The 16,023-nt window shown below is 43.9% G+C and overlaps 1 protein-coding gene across 5 annotated transcripts in view; it reads left to right on the top strand.

Moving 5' to 3' along the window:
• LOC112567446 overlaps positions 1-16,023 on the top strand; it is a 54,441-nt gene that overhangs the window by 18,118 nt on the left and 20,300 nt on the right. For 3 of the 5 annotated variants that reach the window (XM_025244163.1, XM_025244139.1, XM_025244156.1), the window contains exons 3-26: positions 1,853-2,003; positions 2,963-3,173; positions 3,569-3,725; positions 3,842-4,021; positions 4,226-4,389; positions 4,632-4,802; positions 5,198-5,435; positions 6,003-6,254; positions 6,720-6,952; positions 7,216-7,908; positions 9,041-9,349; positions 9,569-9,758; positions 9,961-10,146; positions 10,745-10,968; positions 11,318-11,474; positions 11,777-11,874; positions 12,136-12,255; positions 12,564-12,705; positions 13,257-13,408; positions 13,525-13,683; positions 13,938-14,095; positions 14,437-14,590; positions 14,714-14,961; positions 15,316-15,512. In XM_025244163.1, the coding sequence (XP_025099948.1) occupies positions 4,354-4,389; positions 4,632-4,802; positions 5,198-5,435; positions 6,003-6,254; positions 6,720-6,952; positions 7,216-7,908; positions 9,041-9,349; positions 9,569-9,758; positions 9,961-10,146; positions 10,745-10,968; positions 11,318-11,474; positions 11,777-11,874; positions 12,136-12,255; positions 12,564-12,705; positions 13,257-13,408; positions 13,525-13,683; positions 13,938-14,095; positions 14,437-14,590; positions 14,714-14,961; positions 15,316-15,512 (4,117 nt within the window). In that variant the 5' untranslated portion in view covers positions 1,853-2,003; positions 2,963-3,173; positions 3,569-3,725; positions 3,842-4,021; positions 4,226-4,353. The other 2 variants (XM_025244148.1, XM_025244171.1) reach the window with 2 other exon arrangements.

Here is a 16,023-nt window from a genome sequence, read left to right as displayed (position 1 = left end):
CTAGCTCAACCACTCGGCTCTCCACTTTTCCAGCCTCGTCAAACCACAAAAAGCTGACCTACACGTGTACCTGGGGGAGGTTAACGGGGAGTGTGAGAGAAAGAGACAATGACAATTCTTATTAATGAGAGGTAAAATAAGCAAAAACAAACTTTTTTATATTTATCCCTCCCCCTTTACAGGGGAAAAATTAACTACAAAAATGAAATAATTAAATATTATAGAATAATTTGTAGTAAACATAAAGGAAGGTGGATATGTACAAAAGTAGTGGTTAAGAAAATATATGTATACGTATATATTTACAAGGTTTTGTGGAGTTGGGAGGTATCTCTAGAGGCTTCATCTATTTGTCTTGAAAGTATTTAGGTAGATGGCGTCGAAAGGGAGAGAGAAAAAGAAATAAAGTGTATTTTAGTTGTTTGTTGTTAATACCTTCAACGTTTATGTTTTTCATCTCCATCTGGTTCACTATGTCTCTTTAACAGGAAATATAATCGATATAAAGACTTTTATATATATATGTGTGTGACTTTGTATGCATCTATGCCCATGCATGTGTGTATGAGAATGTGTGTTGTTTTTGTTGGTTTTTTTCTCTGCTTTTCACACCTTTTATATTTTCAGGTTTTTCGTCTCCATCTGCTACACCATATTTCTATAAATGGAAAAAAAAGTTACAAACATTTTCTATTTGTGTGCAAGCATTTTTTTATTGTCTGCATCTATGGACATTCATGGGTGTAGAACAATCTGTGTGTATGTGTTTCTTTATTCCTACCGAAATAGATATTCCATCTGACCTTTCAGAACTGACCTCTATTCCGTTTTGTGTGAGTCCTCATAAAACATTTTAATTCCGATTGGTTTCATCTTTTCAAACAGTTCGAGTATTCCGTTATCACAATGCTCTGTATTCAGTCGTTCCGGAACAAAGGTCAGCTCGGTCTGTATTTTGCCGCAGATGAATGAGCTTGCTATCCCGGTTTCACCTCACAGAACACGCGGCGTGAAAGTCGTTGGACTTTTTCTCAGCAATGACAACAGTGGTCCCCCCATCTCACACCTTTGACAAGTTGTCTTTGTTCTCACCGACAGGAAGTACGCGGAGCGAGGATGACAATCAAGTCTTTGTGACCCACGACTAGTGTGGCTGGACGAATCAATGACCCCGGGTGTTGTGCACCCGACTGTTGTTGTGGAGAGTATTTGTGTGCACTGGACTTTGTACATTGTACTGCGGGACTGTCGGCTATGGTTCAGTGCCCTCGTCTGGGCAGTTTTTATCCACCTTTGTTGTCATCATTTATCCTTTTCCTTCTTTCTCTTTCTCAACCTCTCTTTCTCTCTTTTTATCACTCCATCTCAAAGGCACTTAACCTTTTCGTCAGCGTTCGTTCTCTCCTTATTTCTATCATCTTTTGATAAGGGGTAGGAGGTTCAAGTACTTTTATTTTCCTCTTCAAATTGGGACATACTTTCTGTCTTGAGAATACCAATATTTTTTTTTCTTTACCATAGGATAGAGGAAATGGCAGACCTGCCTTCAGCCAAAGTTCGTTCGTAACATTTCAACTCAAAATAACAAATTCCAGGAGCATTTAGCTCTGTGTCCGTCTCACAGAACCACGACAGTTCTTTTACCGACAGTAGACTTCAGTCTGTTGACACTAATGACATGACACACCTTTGTAAATATTTCATTTTAGGATTTGATAACAACAAAGAATGTTCCCATCCGTCTACTTTTAATATGTAAAACTCATGTGACACAGTTGCAAACCATCAGACAAACAGCTGCTTCATGCCAGTCATGTCTCCCGAGCCAGTCAACAGGTGTGTCTGTTTGCAGGCAGGTACGTGGGTTGCTACGAGGAAGACAGAAAAAACAGGTGGTTCTCCTTCAACCCGGGCGACTATGACCCCGAGAGCCTGACCCCGCAGCTCTGTGCCGCCAAGTGCGGCCTCTACAAGAAAAACTACGTGGCGCTGGCATTTGGCAGGTAGGTGAGGCTGTAGAGAGATGATTACAGGTAGGTGAGGCTGTAGAGAGATGATTACAGGTAGGTGAGGCTGTAGAGAGATGATTACAGGTAGGTGAGGCTGTAGAGAGATGATTACAGGTAGGTGAGGGTAGGTGAGGCTGTAGAGAGAGGATTACAGGTAGGCGAGGGTAGGTGAGGCTGCAGAGAGAAAGAGAGGATTACAGGTAGATGAGGCTGTAGAGAGATGATTACAGGTAGGTGAGGGTAGGTGAGGCTGTAGAGAGATGATTACAGGTAGGTGAGGCTGTAGAGAGATGATTTCAGGTAGGTGAGGCTGTAGAGAGATGATTACAGGTAGGTGAGGGTAGGTGAGGCTGTAGAGAGATGATTACAGGTAGGTGAGGGTAGGTGAGGCTGTAGAGCAGACCTGGGCAAACGACGGCCGCGGGCCGGATCCGCTTCCTGTCTCTGACCGGCCCGCTTACAGTAGTATAGGGGTAAAACTGAGCTAACTATATTAGTCCCCTCTAGAACCATTCCAGTTGGCCCCTTGGGAAAATTAATTGCCCACCCCTGCTGTAGAGAGATGATTACAGGTAGGTGAGGGTAGGTGAGGCTGGAGAGAGAGGATTACAGGTAGGCGAGGGTAGGTGAGGCTGCAGAGAGAGAGAGAGAGGATTACAGGTAGATGAGGCTGTAGAGAGAGGATTACAGGTAGGCGAGGGTAGGTGAGGCTGGAGAGAGATGATTACAGGAAGGTGAGGGTAGGTGAGGCTACAGAGAGATGATGACATGTAGGTGAGGCTGGAGAGAGATGATTACAGGAAGGTGAGGGTAGGTGAGGCTACAGAGAGATGATGACATGTAGGTGAGGCTGTAGAGAGATGATTACAGGTAGGCCAGGCTCCAGCTGATAATTGATGACAGTTCAGCTCTATTGCAGCAGGCAGTCAATGATAAATGATGAATTTTCACAGGTTTTGCTTCTGCGCGGATACACTTCCGGCGACGAACGTGTCCAGCAACAGCCAACTGTCAAAGTCTGTGCTCGGGGGATAGCGGGACGAAATGTGGGGGCATCGGGTACGTCAGCGTCTACTCCGCCTCTCAGCCAATCACAGGCCTCAGTCTCACGAGCGACAAACAGGACGTCATAGGGACAGGTGATCTTGTGACCTTTAGCGTCAGGTGAGGAAGTTCATGACATTAAGTTCTGACCCGACAGATTCATAATTCCCTCTTCAGCATCTTGTGTGTCCGTCATCAGCCCTCTCTTTGTCTTGTTGAATCAATGTTGAATTGAATAATTTTGTACTAAACAAATTTAAAAAGTAAACAATTTACTCAAATGTCAAGAACTTTGCTGATCACATCATCAGACATATAAACTGCTTTCATTCTTATTTTCTTTTCTCCTCTCACGGACAGAGCTTGATCTCCGCCCATGTTCTTCCTTCTGTCTCTCCATTCAGCAGTGTTATTTATCTGCTTTATGTCTTTCGTGAAATTCCGTCAAGGCTGGAAGCCTGCATCGAGAATTGAGAATTACAAGAAATACTAACGACATGTCGCCTGTCTCGCAGCATCACTTCCGGTTACGACGTGTACTACCAGATGGACTACGACGACGGAGCTGGTTTCTCTCAGAAGAACGCCACCGGCTTCGATACCCAGACCTTCCACGTGCCGGGTGTCTACAGCGTCATGGTGGACGCCAACGACTTTAACGACACATTGCTGGTGGGCTAGCATTTCTGTTTAGTTCCTTCAAATTGAATTTTGTTTGGAGTTATTAACGTTTTTCGTTCATAAGCTGCCATTGTCTGAAACTTATCTACTTTCTCGCACTTGAACAGACGGCCAATGCCGTTACCACGGTGACGGTGCACGCGCCTGTCGCTGACGTGGATGTCGAGTGCGATGCAATCTTTGCCACGGACGAGGAAGGAGTCTGTTATGTCACCGTCTGGCAGGGCACTGACCTGAACCTCACTGTCCAGGTGCAACCTTCTCTGATGAGACCTTCAGCATTGCAGGTGAGAGCGGCGCGGTCTATGGGTGAAGATAATGTAGATGATAAGAAAAACGACAACAACAAAGAAATGATTATGATCTCTGTAATTAAACACTACGGTTAAGAGAAAAAGGAAGGAAGAAGTTGACGGGAGGAGAACTGAACTCGCCATCTCCGGAAAGGATAACCTAGTGATTCACTCATAGAAAGTTTCTGTTCTTCACAGACCCAGCGATACACCGGGTGGGCGCCGCGATTCCAACAAAGAACTCTTACCTCTCGCGCACCTACACTGGCACCGTGCTTGCACCCACTGCACTAGTGGAGTGGGCTGGACGGGTGGTCGGCTGGGAGATGGCCGTCGAGACACCGGGTACATTCAAAGTTTTGGTAAGTTTTCTTTCTGAACGATTGACTCACATATAGCTACATATCCGTAGACAATGACATTCTATCTATCCCTCCAAACATTATAAATATTTTTAGTAATATTTGAATTTTGCAGAGGGTGAGTTTTGACTTTGTAGGATGGAATGTCTTTTATTCTTGTAAAAGCTCTGCAATGCTTGGCATTCTTCATGGACAACATCTTGACACTTTACCTTTGAGTGTTTTTTGGTGATTCTGTTCAGATTATATCCCCGTCGTGCGGTGGTTCGTACTGTCTGAGGACCAACAAGTGCGGCGCCTCGTGCGTGGGGTCCAGCGTGTCCTGCACCACCACCGCCTTCTGTCCTCGTCGGAGGCTGTGCGACGACGGCGTCTGTACCTCCGCCAACCGCTTCAACGTCACCGGCCCGCTGGTGAGGCCACCACTCAATAGGTTGTTGTTGTCCGCGGTGGTTATTGAAAACAACTTAATTATTTTATAACGTTTACTGTAAGTTTCCGTTAGGGATGGTGGTTACATCAACCGTGCATCCAAACGTCTTGGTCATGAAGGACAGTCACTACCACCAACAGCACTGACGACTAACAAGACGACCACCAGATTTGACTTAAACAGTAGTTGTGTTTTAGACCATATTGGATATTGGTAAAGATTTTGCTTTTGTTTTTGTTTTTTGAAAAAAAAATTCTTCAAGTTAGAAATCATCTTTCAAATAGTAAAATAATCTTGAAAGAGCCGAGTTGTGATCGTACGCGATCCTAAAGGCTTAAATAGTAAGTAGTTGATGTTGTTTACTTCATTCTGCAGATACCATCCTACGTAGTCAAGCAAATAGTCAATGTGGTGGCGACCTCTGTCGGCTACCAGTACATCGGCGAGTCTACCCTTGTTTCCGTGGCTCCAGGTGACATTCTTGGGGTAGATGTGACCAACTCTGCACCCGCTAAGCTTTATTGGTTCGATGTGTCAGCTGATCTGACTAACTTCAAAGTTTCAGGAACGTACTCAACAGGAAGTACGATAACCAGCGGCAGTTCCTCCACAGGTGAGCGGCCATTAACAGACACTACAATGAAAAGGTGTTTCAGGAGCATTCTGTGAGTACATGTACCTCCTGTGGTACTAGAAAGTCAACAGGACTGGCGTCAGCCTTGTACATGAATACGTTTACACTGAGAAGTCCTCATCCAATGGGAGAGCTAGGATCTTTATGTTAATTAGGTGATTGATGTACAAACGTGACGTCATGTTTGACCTCTTCTGTGCATGTTGATGTTTTTCGGTCCCGAGAATGGAAGAGGCCATTCCCTTAGATTTAAGAAAAGGGTATATTGCCCGTACCTTTTCATAATAAAATTTTAATTTAAAAAAAAATTTGTTCTTTTAATGATAACAGAATATTAAATTCTTGATTCTTAGTTCCTCGTCTGCAAGAGCATCTCAGGAGGTTTAGTTTTCTGATGAATCAGAGAACACTCAATCGTTCAATAATGTCCCTTTCATCTTTGTACTCGAATACTGGAATTATTTATTTATAAACAATGATGAGTATTCTTAACATCTTGTCCAAAGTCTTGACACATAAAATTACTGTTTAACCCTTGCATTCCAGGGCCTGGAGATAACATCGCTTTGAGGGCAGTAGTTTCTGAAGGGTCAAAAGTCTACTTACCTCGCGTGTTCAGTACCGAGGATACCTACATCCTGACGGTTACAGCAACCAATAAGAGGCTGGCAGGGATTCCCAGCGCCGTCAACTCCACCACCATCTACGTCCTGCAAGGCGTCAACTTCACCATCATCGATGCCCCAGACTTCGCCAAAACAAACACTCCTGTCATCTTAACCATCGAGCCTCACACAGGTATGAAGCCAACTCTCGGTTCGGAAATGAGGCTTGTCTTGTCCTCTAAAACAAGACTGTATCTCTAGAGAGTATCTGTACTTCTAAAACTAGCTTGTATATAATCTAAAACGATGCCATAATCGAAAATGAGGTTATTTTACTTCTCAAACGAGACACATTGAAAAATTTATTTTTAGTGTCTTATTAAACTTTTATTCAAGTTTGCACACGCTGGTGAAGTGAAACATGCTAAAACTGAGCTCAGAGTTTGGTGAATGTAGGATTTATCAAACATACGGGACCTCTTATGCACATGAGATTTTATTTTTTATCTTTTTATTTATTTTATTTTTTTTTTTTTTTTTTTTGCACATCTTCCGCCATTGAAATCCCTTACAAAAGCATAAGAAATCTTTCAAGGCTCCATCTTGCCAATTATTATTTAAATATTGTGTCGTCTGAGAAAGTTGTTCACCTGAACAGGTGCGCAGGCCTTTTACAACTGGTCCATCTCCGACGGGTTCGTCTTGGACTCCTGCAGCAACCGGAGCATCACCCACGTGTTCACCACTCCCGGGGTGTACAACATCACCGCCGCCACCTTCAACTCCGTCAGCTTCAAGACCAACAGCACCACCATCATCATAGAGGACGAGTTGCTGGGACTGAACTTGACCTCGCCCACAGCGGTGTCCGGCGAGACACACAGCCTGAGTGTGAGTAGAGAGACAGAGAGATGGTGTTGTTTGTTTTTCTCATCCATTCAATAAAATTGTCATAAACACTATATTAATAAAATATTTCTCTGATGGTCGGTAGATGACCTTTCGCACAACGACAGCACAGCAGACATATTAAACGATATAAATAAATGTTGTTTATACATTCATAAATTAATCTCAAGATTTTCTGGATAATTTTATATTTATCAATTCACAAGAAACATTACCTACGAGGCACTACATGACCGTTTTTTCAGATGACACTAACTGGAGGATCAAATTACACCTGCCTGTGGAATTTCGGCGACGGCACAGCGACCAATACTAGCGACCCCGTGTCCACACCTGTGGGGACCACGTCTTACCTGCACACCTTCCCCGCACCTAACGTCTACATCGTCAACGTCACGTGCACCAACCTGGTCAGCGCCCTGTCGGTCAGCCTGGTGCAGAGAGTTCAGGAGCGGATCACGGGGTTAAGGTTGACGAGGGAGGGGCAGGACACCATGCTGGAGGTCATCGTGCCCTGGACGCTAGCCACAGGCTCTCACGTGACCTGGGTGTGTCTGCTGGACGGGGTAGCCATGGGGGTGGACTCCGCTGCCTCCAACGTCCCGCTGAAGCTGTGGCAGTCGGTCAGCATGGGGAAGAAGCCTGGGGGTGCGAAGATTGTCAACATCACCGCCTCCAACGAAGTCAGCAACCTCACCCTGTCCACTACCTACCTGCTGGTGACCAAGATCGTCGGCCCAAGGGCTACCGCCAGCACGAACAAAACGACCACCGGAAATGACATCATCTACACTGTCGGCGTCAGCACAGGTTCTGATGTTGTCGTCATTGTTAACTACAACGATGGGAGCGTGGATAACAAAACTTACTCAGGTGACCAGGGATTCTCTGACACCTTCAAGCACAACTTCTTCAACGGGGGCTTGTACGTCGTCAACGTAAGTAATTCTTTCGATGTTTCTTGTTCTTTCTTCTTTGCTTTGCACTCATTCTCGCTGTTCTTTTCCTTAACCTCACAAGAGCAAAGACTAAGCACACACAGGCTCTCTCTCACACACACACAATATATCTATACAATTTAAAGTAAATGTATTCGTTGCCTCTCCTGTTCTTTGTATTTTTGATTTTTAGTTTGTCTTGTACTTTTTTCTTTGTTGTTGTTTCCTTTTCTTTTTTATTGGTTTGTATTAAATTGTCTGTGTTGTTCTTTATTGTTTCTTTATTCTTTTTTTCTCGTTCTTGTTTTCCCTTTATTTCCGTTTCTGTCTTGTTCTTTTCTGGTTTTTGTTTTGTTCCTTCTTTATTGTTCTTTTTTGTTTCTTGTTGTGTTATCTGTTTTTTATTTCTGTCTTTTATCTATATTTTTTACCTCGATATTTTTGTTGGGCTTTTTTTTTTCTTTGGCTTTTTCTTTTTTACTTCTCTGCGTTGTTATTTTATTTTATTTTTGTGTTTCCTTTGTCTCTTTCTATCTTTGTATCACTAATATTGTGGAAAAATGTCCATCTTTATTCTCTGTTTGGAGTTAAATGCTTGTTGAAAGCTTTAATACCTCAGAGGTTCTCAACGCAGCCATCTTGTCCATACTAGTCAACCCTTGTCTGATTTCATTGTGTTTCTCTTTACTTTATTAAAGAAAATGTTTTTTTCAAAACGCACGTAAAGTGTTGGAGCGAAAAAGAGCAATGTCCACATGAATTTAAGGTTCAGGTCTACAAATATTTAGAGGACTCTATATCTTTCTATTTTAAGCTACATCTTTCCAATGTAGTCTAATCTTTCTAAGATAAAAATGTCTTTATTACCTTTATTAAATGTCGTTTTACTTATTAAAGAAGCTTTGCTGCGCCCAAGCTCCTAGAGTGATTCTCTGTGTTGAGTGATTGGAAAATAAAGTCAATCTGTAAGATTTTTTACAGCACGGAAGAGGAAACAAATATAAAAATATAGCTAGCAAATGTTTTGAACCAGGTTTTAATTACACTTGTAATTATTTAAAAGACCTTTAGATGATGTTAGATATGAGAGATTCTTGTTGAACCCTCGACTCGCGCCTCTGTCGACCATCAGGTGACGATTCAGAACCCTGCTGACACCTACACCTTTGAGTTACCTGTGTTGGTGGCACAAGGTGTGTCGGACATTCGGATGGTGTGCGAGGACTACGCCCTGTACGCTCCTCCTGCCTACGTCAACGTCTTGTTCGAGGTTCCCCCCAACCGCTCGGCGCCCTCGCTACCCAAGCTCATCCTGGACTTCGGGGACGGCGAGGGTCCCAGTGAGTCTCCGCTGGTCCTCGGCAAGAACTACACTCGACGGTTCGACGACACCAACCGCTACACGGTCTTTGCTACCGTCTACAACGACCTGGACGGCAAGGTAATGAATGACAGGTGATGAAGAGCTGTATACAGGTGTGGTATGTCTTGCAGGTGTAGACTGAATGTTAGAACAGTAAGTTCATGGAGAGAGACAGCGGATGAATGGACGTGTGATGATTGAAAGACAAGATTATGGGATGGATGGGTCTAAAGTCTCGTTTTTACTGGCTTTTCTCGGTTCTTCAACATGTACCCTTGGTGGTTACCTCGTGTCCAGAACTTTACCAAGGACGTGGTGATCGTGGAGAAGCTCGTTGACCCCGTCATCGTCCCCGACTTCCCCAAGGCGCCCGTCAACAAAGCCTTGAATGTGACTTTCTTCCTTTTCCGCGGCCCCAGCGCCCCCCTGGCCAACCTCACCTGGGACTTCGGTGACGGGCTGGGGAGTCAGGTCTTCGGAAGGACAGGTATGGAGTTGGGGTTTTGTTTAGACCTACCCTACCTGTGTAGATACCTGTTGTATGGGTTACATTGGCTGGCAAGCTTGGGTGGCCGCCAGACTTGAAACATTTAAATCTCTTCTTTCTTTCTGTGCAACACCTTCACTTGGACACAAAATTTGGTCGGTTTTAAATTTAAACTATCATCACGGTGGGTCTGTGTGTCCAGGGAGTGGTATGAACGGCTCCGATGTGCGGTCAGTGACCTACACGTCCATTGGCACCAAAACTATAACCGTCACGGCCACCACGCCGCTGGAGACTGTGTCCAGGAGCCTGACCCTTGAAGTCATCTACCCTGTCCTTCAGACCGACATCACCATCACCGCCAACCCACTAGCAAGCGACTTCAACAGTGAGTTTGAGAAAATGATAACAGTGAGCGGGACTTTTGATGCCATTGCGTACAAAAAGAGTTCTTTGTATTTTCAAAAATTTTTTTTAATAAATTATACTAATGAGCGTGAAATATTTATTGCGTTGTAACTAATTGTATTTATTTCGGTGTTCTACCGTTGTGTCTAATACATATATCGTGTCTAATGAGTGTGGAATCGTCTATCTGTGTGTCTCTCTTCATATTTTATTTCTAGTTTTTCGTATTTAAATCTTGTTTGCTTTTCTGTGGACTTTGTTTTCCTGCTGAACGAGTGATGATGTGTCATTTTTGAGTATTATTTAATAGAGGGGACTATTTGGGAGCTTGCATTTGTGTGTGTGTTCGTTTAAAGGAGTAAATGGTTCTGATGAGTCTTTGTTGTTTTTGTGTGAGGGAGGATGTAGGGGTGTCGGTGTAGGTGTGTCGGTGTGGGTGTGGGTGTGGGTGCATGCAATTTGCTTTACCATTATTTACCGAATACCCTTGAAATATACATGTAGTGTTGCATTTTGTATACGAAGGTGTTACCTGCCCAGCGTCTGTACCTGATTCTGACATACCTGGAATGTTTCAGGTCCCACAACTTTCACAGTCACCTGGAATGGAGCAGCAGGTCAAGAGCCAAAGAATGTCAGCATCTATGTCACCTACGGCGACGGCCAAGTTGAAACCATAACCTTCAACATCGCAGGTCCCGGAAGTCAGATTTCTCTCAGTCACACATTTGTCACAGACGGCGCCTTTGCCACCAACATCACCGTGGTCAACCCAGCATCTGCTGTCTCCTTTATTTCTTCCGTAGGTATCTTGGTGTGAATGTAGTGCCTAGTCCTCTCCTTGGACATTGGTTTCAGCTTGGTGCAGTACTGTCCTGTAATCTGGTGTTACAACAGGTTCCCCTGTACTGCCCAGTCACCTGGTTTTACAACAGGTTCCCCTGTACTGCCCAGTCACCTGGTGTTACAACAGGTTCCCCTGTACTGCCCAGTAATGGATGTATTAAAATCCATCTTTTCTGAACCCATTTAACACCTCGGTTAACAATCTTCTTTCAGTACTTGGACTAAGGTGGTAGCCATCCAGTCATTTTCAAAACCAAGTTTTGTTTCTTAATTTCCAGCACTGAAGTAATTATTTTTACACACAGGTTGGGTCATTTAAAAACTTTCTCAACCCGACTGTCAGCATGTGTTACAAGCCAGACATCCCCGTCAATGAATTATGCAGAAACGGCGTCAACAACGCTGGTCAGCAGTATCCCCTCGACAAGGACATCACCTTCCTCGTCTACACCTCCAACAATGGTGAGGACCGTTTGGACTGCTTGCGTTTGGTAGGTCCGGATGTAGCTAGGAGGCTGTTGTCTTTTCTGGTTGTATTGTTGTAAGAGAAAGGTGTCCATCTCTCTCTCTCACACACACACACACTCACACTCACACTCTCACTCACACTTATTCCTCACTCTGTGTTTTCTGTGAGGGTGTTTGTAAGTGTAAAAGGTTATGAACATATTATGTGAGGGATGGTATCTATACATGTGCCATTTCTCATTGCTGACAATCCACATTCTCTGTCCTGATAATATTATAGTCTCATGTTCTTACAGCTACTGCATTGTGGTACGAGATCACCGCCACTCAGGGTGTGACGACACACGTGTGCAACCGAACTACCAACCCCTTCATCCTGACAGAACTCAATCAGGTAAGACGAAATCACTCAGACAGCAATGGGTGCCATCAAGCATGTCAGCCCAGAAAAATTATTATGATGAGTCGCACCAAGTGAACAACATACCGAATGAAATGTTTCATGTATACATGTTTAAATTGGGACCACCATTTGTCCTGCTTAGACCCTACTTCAACACACTCGGACTGTAAAAGGGTTCTCTGTGTTCATGACAGAAAATGTGCAAAAACTAAACCACTTTTGGCTTCGATATTGGGGATGTGTTTGTTCCAGACAGGCAACTGGAGTATCACAGTCAAGGCGGTGAACCCGTTGTACCAGGCGACCATTCCGACGAAAATGACGATCGTCCAGTTTGTTGAGGGTTTTAACATAACCCATGACCCCAATCAGGTTGGCAGTGGTCTATGTTCGTGTTGTAAGTTCCACAGTAGCAAGTGTCATAGACTGATTGCCTGACAATAACAAGTAATGTGCAAAGTTTGTTCAGAAGTAGCAAAATTCATGTATGGGATGCTTGGTAGTAGCAAGTGTGACCAGTCTAATAGTCTGTTTGAGGTGAGAGAGTCGACTAACTTTTAGAAGGTAATTACAGAGTTGGAGCCAACGTACTGTGCGCATAATTTAAAAAAAAAAAACAGGGTTAGAGGTTTACCATCAAATGCATTGTTATTAACATTTCTCAAACTCTTTTTTTCTAGAAACGAGGCAATGTACCAAAGAGGTTCAACATTTCTTTCACATCAGTTGGCACCAGCACCTGCCTGTCTGTTGATTTCGGGGATGGCAATAAGGAGTTTTACGCCGACATAGACAGCAGTTGCAGCTTGTTTGGCGCCTCAGGTTGGTTCCAATGGCTTTTGTTTGAAGGTCCACCGAAACCACTTACAATAGAAAAGACAATAAACTGCATCTGAGAGAAGGGTGGCAACAGGACATGTTGACTGAAATCATTTCAGTATGAACTTAAACTCAAGACATGCTTGTAAATGTCGATACCAAAACTGAAAGAAAGGGGGTAAACGAACAAAACTTTTTTATTAGAGCCTGGCATCATGATATAACAAAATTATGCAGAGAAGAATTATGATCGAAATATTGGCTTTGATGTCATATTATGATAATGATCCTTGAATTGATCTTTTATGTTGTGAACTTGTATCAAGCTTCAGACTTTGCATGATGGTCTTGGTGCTGGACATTAGTAACTCTTTTGAGATTGGCTTGGATGACAGCTGACATGTGGACCTGAATAGCTCTAAACACGAAGCTTTAAAAATACTTGACATGATGTTGTCAGGGCAAGAAACAAGATGCCTTGTACTACACACTCAAATGACACAAAATATGCTTCGGAGACATTTAACATGTTTAACCTGACTGTTGTCTGACAGTTGTGCCCAATGGGAGACTGGGCACCTTCATCGAGCACACCTACATACAAGAGAAAACCTTTACTGTCAAGGCCGAGGCCAGGAACCCCGTGTCCAGTGTCACCTCGGAAGTGTCCTTCGAGATCACTGGAATGAACTGCTCTCAGCCACAGGTAGACGACTGTTCTCTGTCAATGAAATCGTTTTACACTCTTAATCCACACACTCCACTCCTCCACACTTTCATTTACCGCATGTAAACACCTACTGACGAGAGCTGTTGGTGCAGGTTCGAATCGACAATGCTACCAGAGACTTCCGAGACCCGATTCTTTTCAAGAAAGGTGACTTCAAGAACCTGCGGGGGATCCCCGTGATTACGTGCACGGTGACCTACGACAACGTCAAGGAGTGGAGGATCGAGACCATCAACCCCAACAACGGAACGGTAGGCCACGAGCTGGGTGGGGAGTGGTTCGAAACCTGCTAGCGCTCGCCATAGTTAAAATACTTAATATAAAAGAGAAAGTTTGCTTGCTTAATTGGTTTTGTTTGTTTGTTTCAAAATATTACAAAAGCATGAAAAAAAAAACTTTTTAATTGTAAAATATTTTTTTAATGAAAACATTATTGGCGATGAAGTTATTGTGCACCTTTTTTGCATTGTTTTTGTTATTCCTATTGTTGTTTTTTTTCTTTTAGTCCTCGGGGTTGGTTTCGTTGCCGGGTGTAAGACTCGACACAGCCGACCTCACCATTGGGCGCTGGCAGCTGGAGTGGGACACCTTGTACAAGGCCACGTTCATCATGTCGATGAACAGTACAGACCCCAGGTTAAAATTTATGGCCTCGGACTACAGGTAATCGCTCTGAAACGATGTTTGTTGCTTTTAGCTTTCGTAGCTCGGATGGTCTTGAGGTCACATTGAGCCTACCACCCAGGTATGATGGCCGGTAATGTCTCTGGACTACCACTCCTTGATTTTCTGTAGGGTTCTTGCGGACAGCTTATCGCATCACTAATAACGATGATGTGTGAGTTAAGGATGCCTTTGATAGTCGCCTTGAATGAATTTCACCTCTCTGTAAAGGTCAAAGGTCGAATGTCTGCACAGCGGTCCTAGTCAGACACTGTTTGGAAGACGTCGATGTGGTTTCATTCACAGAAGATGCTGACTGGCTGATGTCTCTTGTGTTGCAGTTATTTCAAGATCATCAGGTCCGATCTCGTGGGTCTCGTTGTTTATGGAGGAGCCAGCGAGATCGTCAGAGGATCCGCCAGCGGGAACCTGGAACTGCGGCCCTTGAAGTACTCTTACGATCCTGATGTACAAAACAATGATCCAGCATTGTCTGTAAGTTGTCACTGGATTCCTATCCTAGAAAAAAAAAGAGATAAAGCAACAGACTGGGCATTGTAGTGTGATCAATCCTTGGCTACAATAGGTTGTCCTTCATTTTTCGTTCGTTCATTTCAGAATCTTGTTATCGAATCGTGGATTTGCCGCGAAAGAGGAAAACCAACTATCATTCTGGCTGAGTGCACGCAGCTGGAGGACGCTGCCATGAAGGACCCCAAGAGAGAACTCGCGTCTTTCCCAATGGCCAGCCTCACCGTCAACAAAACCTACAATGTGACTGTCTTCCTCACTAAAGACACCCGGCGGGTGGCTGCCTCCGTGGAAATCACCGTCACACCCGGAGATCCCCCACAAATCATTATCTTGTGAGTGAATCCACATCTGTCGTGTTCATGGTCCATTTATTGGTTGCTACAAGAATGCAGAATAATAAACTTCTGGGACCGTAATCACTAAGCGAGGGTAATCCTTGCCCTGGAGGTAACTGTGGAGGAAATCAAGGGCAACCATCTTGTTACCAAGCGGTATCCCTACCCCGCGCGTACTGCTTTAAGTTACTTTACCCCAGGGTATCTTTACCACTAATTTATAGCTAAAACGAGGGTGGTAGAGCAACATCCGCGGGTAATAAATAATTATTTGTATTATTAAATAGTTCAGAAGGTATCTATGAAGAAGCTGTGTGTCGTAGTTACCCATGATGTCTCGGGTGTTGTCAGCTGTGCGGCGGGTAGCGTGTGTTACCAGCAGACCAACGGGTACCTGGTCCTGGAGTCCGAGCGCCTCAGCCTCGATGTGGAGTGCGCCAACTGCGCCAACGACTCCCTCACCTACTCCTGGAACATCTCCGTCTCCGACTACCGGTGGCCCAACTCGTGGCGCCCCCTGCAGCTCAAGGACATGGGCAACACCGTGGGTGAGTAGATGAGCGACTTGTGTGTGTTAACGACGATGTAGATGTTGAGAAAGATGATGTAGTTGATGAGTAGGGTGGAATACAGGGATTCAGCCACCGGCCAGCGACTTTTCGCACTTGCCTATGATGATACGATGAAATAGGTTGTTTTGGTTTTGTTTTATTATTTAAATGTTGTGAAGCCAGTGCAGTAAAGGGTTTCATTATCACCACAATTATCTTTAATTTACTTTTATAACTACTTTTTATTCACTTCATTTTTTTAGATTCTAACTTTTATCATATTTATAGTATTATTTTGATCCCCTCTGTATATTTAGGTTCGAGTTACGGTTAGTTAGGACTATTGATTGGGTTTGAAATGGATGACAGAATGTAAGAAATAAAAAACTATCATATGAGTTTCTCAACACGATAAGAAAAACAAAGTCGTGTTTAGAATACTGAATTCCTGCTAAATGTTTACCTTGCTGTGATGACAGATCGTTGACTACTAAACTGATGGATTTTA

The sequence above is a fragment of the Pomacea canaliculata genome, linkage group LG1 (genome assembly GCF_003073045.1).
Source record: "Pomacea canaliculata isolate SZHN2017 linkage group LG1, ASM307304v1, whole genome shotgun sequence".
In the NCBI taxonomy this organism is placed as follows: domain Eukaryota; kingdom Metazoa; phylum Mollusca; class Gastropoda; order Architaenioglossa; family Ampullariidae; genus Pomacea; species Pomacea canaliculata.
This window is presented reverse-complemented; position numbering and strand designations above follow the sequence as displayed.